General features: G+C 41.0%; 1 protein-coding gene across 1 annotated transcript in view; it reads left to right on the forward strand.

Annotated features, from left to right (window-relative positions):
• Window positions 1–4,178, forward strand: part of LOC103467156 (excitatory amino acid transporter 3-like) — a gene marked incomplete at its 5' end in the record, with an annotated part of 13,009 nt that extends 8,831 nt beyond the window's left edge. Inside the window, 4 exons of the mRNA XM_017305643.1 lie at window positions 1,419–1,553; window positions 2,147–2,248; window positions 3,455–3,639; window positions 3,927–4,178. Coding sequence (XP_017161132.1) covers window positions 1,419–1,553; window positions 2,147–2,248; window positions 3,455–3,608 — 391 coding nt within the window. The remainder of the gene's footprint in view (window positions 1–1,418; window positions 1,554–2,146; window positions 2,249–3,454; window positions 3,640–3,926) is intronic.
• Between the last annotated feature and the right edge of the window lie 15 nt (window positions 4,179–4,193).

Below are 4,193 nucleotides of genomic sequence, written 5' to 3' on the forward strand. Positions count from 1 at the left end.
TTTCGTCTCCTGTCATGGTGGCAAACGTTGCAGCAGGAGGGACGATGAGAACAGTTACGGTGCTCCATCTGCTTGGTTACTTCTTGCTTGTTGCGCCATTGGACAGTGTTCATAGTTGAACGTTGTTTACCGTTAATTGCTATGTTTCATGGTTTAATGGTACAGGCAGTTGAGGTTTCTGACATGAGCAATATGGGCAACCGCCCAGGGCGTTATTTTTATAGGGATGGCAGGAGACCTCTGCGGATTGTAGCACAGCGATGAAAGCAAAACGGAATGAAATGAGTTTTAAATGATTCTGGTCAGCTCTAAGTATTTAATATCTAGGTGTTCTTATGGGAATGTGGATCTTTCAGATCAATCTGAGAACCAATTTTGATTGGTAAACTTAATTTTTTTGTGTCATTTAGCGCAGGGGGCTGGTCTTGGTCTCGGGTTCGGTGGTCTTGACTACAACTCTGCTACATGGCTCCTTGGTTGCATGTCCTCCACCCCGCACCTTCTTTCCCTCCCCTTTCAGTTGGATTTCTTTCTAAATAAATGTCACTAATAAAGTTCATGCTATGTAAGGACAGGAGACGAGATGTTTCCATCCCTGAAATTATGATTCATAGAATCGCATATCTAAGTCTAAACTGTTACAGAGAATAAACACAATAAGAACATGTGGCTTTGTTTATTACAATGGCACATTTCTGATGTATTAAAATTAAATACGATCGGCACACTAATCGCTAACCTATTAGCGATTAGGTTATGTATATTCAGCAAGTACTTTTACTTTTAATACTTAAGTATTTTTAAAAGCCAGTACTTTTTTACTTTTACTTGAGTAAAATGTTAATGTGGTACTTTTACTTTTACTTGAGTACATTTTTGACTGTGTATTTGTACTTTTACTTAAGTAAATTTTTTGAGTACTTTCTCCACCACTTGTGACTTGTCTTTCACTGTCGTTGTTTAGTTCAGTTTAATTAGTCGTCATAGAACTTAGTCCTGTGTCGACGCAAGCTCTCGTTCCAGCTGTACCGTTGCTACCGCTGCTGAGCTCTCGCTTCCCGCTCTGCCATGCTGCCAGCTTTCTGGACTGTATGTGAGCTGAATTATCAGTAAATCTTCACTTACCTTCTACAACCTAGGTCCTTGAGGTACATCCTCACCGCACCCCCAGCCACACATCATGACAGTTAGAGCCAGAGGAAGAAGCAGTGAACCAAGGTTCAGGCAGCATGTCAAAGACTAGGCACTCAATTGATTCTAAAACATTAATCCGGAGGTGTTTCAGGATATTTATATATAATTTCACTGTAAATTTTGAACTGAACCAAATGGACATTAGGAAAGGATTGATAAAGTTGCAGACTGCAGCATTTCTGTTGCTGGGACAGGGATGCTAATTGAGTGTGCTTGGTTTGCAGCTTGACTAGTGCCATTGTCACCTTTGGAAGTGCAGGGATCCCACAAACAGGAGCTGTGACCACTATCCTGATTCTGACAGCTGTGGGACTGCCTGCAGAGGATGCTGCCATGCTGGTTGGGGTGGAGTGGATTCTGTAGGTTCAACTTGATTCTCAAAGCCTGCTACTTGTGTTTAGCAGGGGTGTCCAAAGTCGGTCCTCGAGGGCCGGCATCCTGCATGTTTTAGTTCTCTCCCTGGTTTAGCACACCTGCATCAAATGATGGCTCGTTAGAAGGCCTAAGGAGAATAGTGACTTGCTGAGGAGGTTGTTACTACCACTAGGGAGAGAACTAAAACATGCAGGATGCCGGCCCTTGATTACCGACTTTGGGCACCCCTGGTTTAAAGAGTACTTTCACCATCAAACTGCGGAGTCACTCTGGATGGAGTTATGCTGCTCTGCTATCAGACAGCTTGAAATTATTCTTAACAAGGGCATTATTTTTAACTTGCATAATAAACTAATGTCTAGGATCACCATACCAGTGGGGAAAGCCTGAGGAGAGCTTGTATAGTAATGATTAATAAAACTACACTTGGAGAATGATTTCAACATCAGTCTGAACTGTACAGTCTGAACTGTAGAAGACCTGGTGCATCTGGTTGTTGTAGACTGAGGCAGAGAAAACCTTCAAGAAAAACATAGTTGAGTCTGACAGCATGTTCGTTCTCTTCTGTGCCCTTCAGAGACCATTTCATCACGTCGGTGAATGTGCTAGTAAATGTCTTTGGTGTTGCTATCACCAACCATGTGTGGCATGACAACCTAAAACTGGACAAAATACCAAGGTAAATGAAATCATTATAATGATGTGTTAATTTGCAAAGACACAATGTTGCCAAAAGTATTCGCTCCATGATCAAAATCATTGAATTCAGGTGTCCCAGTGGCTTCCACAGCTGCAGGTGCATGAAATCCACCACTGAGACTGAACAAATAGGTCACTCTCAAAAAAAAAACTCTTTTCACTGCATTGTTAAACATCCTCACAGTCCTTCCTGTCCCTGTGAATCTCACCTTCACACAAGTCACTTTTTTCAAGCCTGGCTTTGGAGAAGCCAGAGATCTGGCTTCTCCAAAGCCAGATCTCTGATGCATAAAATGGATCATTTGAAAATGAAACTCATCGCTGTGTTTGGTTGTGTTTCATTCTGATCATTTCTAAAACCTAGTTTCACCCAGGATGATGCATTGTTAGTACGCAATGGGCAGGTCGCACTTTGCTCTGCTGTGACAGGACTCTTGGTAAACAGAGGGGGATCCTGAGWGCACTGATGGCAGGAGATGAACTGGTTTTTGCTCTCTGTGAAACCTATCAGCAGTTCTCTTCTGCTCCAGCCCTGCTCAGCCCCAGCTGGTTTCTGTACCACTTCACTCCCTGTACATGAGCGTGATGTCAGACTGGTGGTCCTGGCAGTGAATCACCGCATTTCTTTTTACCATTTCAAGATCCCAACCCTGTGGGAACAGTTGGAAAATGGCTTCTTCCTGTTAGCACATGATTGAGCACCAGTACACAAACCAGTGTCCATAACATGTATTATTGCATTTTGCATTGAAGAACTTAACTGGTTTTCTCATATCATATCTAACCTTGTGGGTTGAGAATAGACACCCCTCTAGATCTCATGTGTGTGTGAAGGCAGATGAAAGAATACTGTTGTCAACATTGTGTAAATCCCTTTCTGACCTATATCAGCCGTCTCTGTATTATTCACTCATAAACCCACATAACAATGGTCTAAACAAGGGGTGCCCAAAGTTGGTCCTTCAGGACAGACATTGGGCATCCCTGGTCTAAATGTATCAGAATGTCTTCAGTTTTGAGATTTTTTCTTTGAAAGGTTTAATAAAATAYTAGGACAAATTCTGGTGAAAAGAAATCTTGAATGTAGATTGTTACAAGTCATTTACACTRAGTGATAAGACAAGAGGTGCTTTAGTCRCATTTTGTCTTGAACTTTATTGACYATGTTTTMCATTTTACCTGATAGTKTCGATGAGCCTYGTCTCRTTAAGGAYATYGAGCTGGASTTWKCCTKTWTGGAMTCTGATGAAGAGTTCATCYCCTCSGTTTCTGCCGCCCCTACTAGATCCATTTCACCGCGAAGAGGGCATCATCGCAACGTAGTAACACCAACAAGCTGAAACCTCTGGACAGGGATGTCACCATCCTGGGGTGTCTGAGCTGATCATTTTCTTGTTTGCCGATGTTTATTATCAGTAGAATGGGGCCATATCAGTTTATTCATCTGTATTTAATTTATTTATTTTAGTTTTTGCAACTTTTAAAGAATCTATTTGTGTAATAATATTTTATTGGTATGTAAGTTGTTAATATCTACATAATAAAAGTATTGTTATGTGAATATAATTCATCTATTCTATTATAYATTTTATTTCTGTTATTTTTCCTTTTGCATGTTATGTATTATTGCTTTTTCTAAATTTGATCTTTCTCTTTAGACAACAGACGTTTCTCCAGTGTTTCCTCACTAATCAACATGAGCTGCCACAGATTCTCCCATTTTTTCCAATTTACTGGTTAATTGATTCCACCGTTGTCTTCTTGATGGTAACAGCTGTGCCTAGTTGTCTGATTATGCTCCGTAGGTATTTAGTTTTTTGTTTCTTTATGCCAGAGCTACCTGTTCTTGAGCCTGTGTCTGTTCGAAATACCACTTGAAGTATTAAAAACACTGCGATTCCTCACCTCTATAGGCTGTCTGAGTG

Source organism: Poecilia reticulata, linkage group LG7 (genome assembly GCF_000633615.1).
Source record: "Poecilia reticulata strain Guanapo linkage group LG7, Guppy_female_1.0+MT, whole genome shotgun sequence".
In the NCBI taxonomy this organism is placed as follows: Eukaryota; Metazoa; Chordata; class Actinopteri; order Cyprinodontiformes; family Poeciliidae; genus Poecilia; species Poecilia reticulata.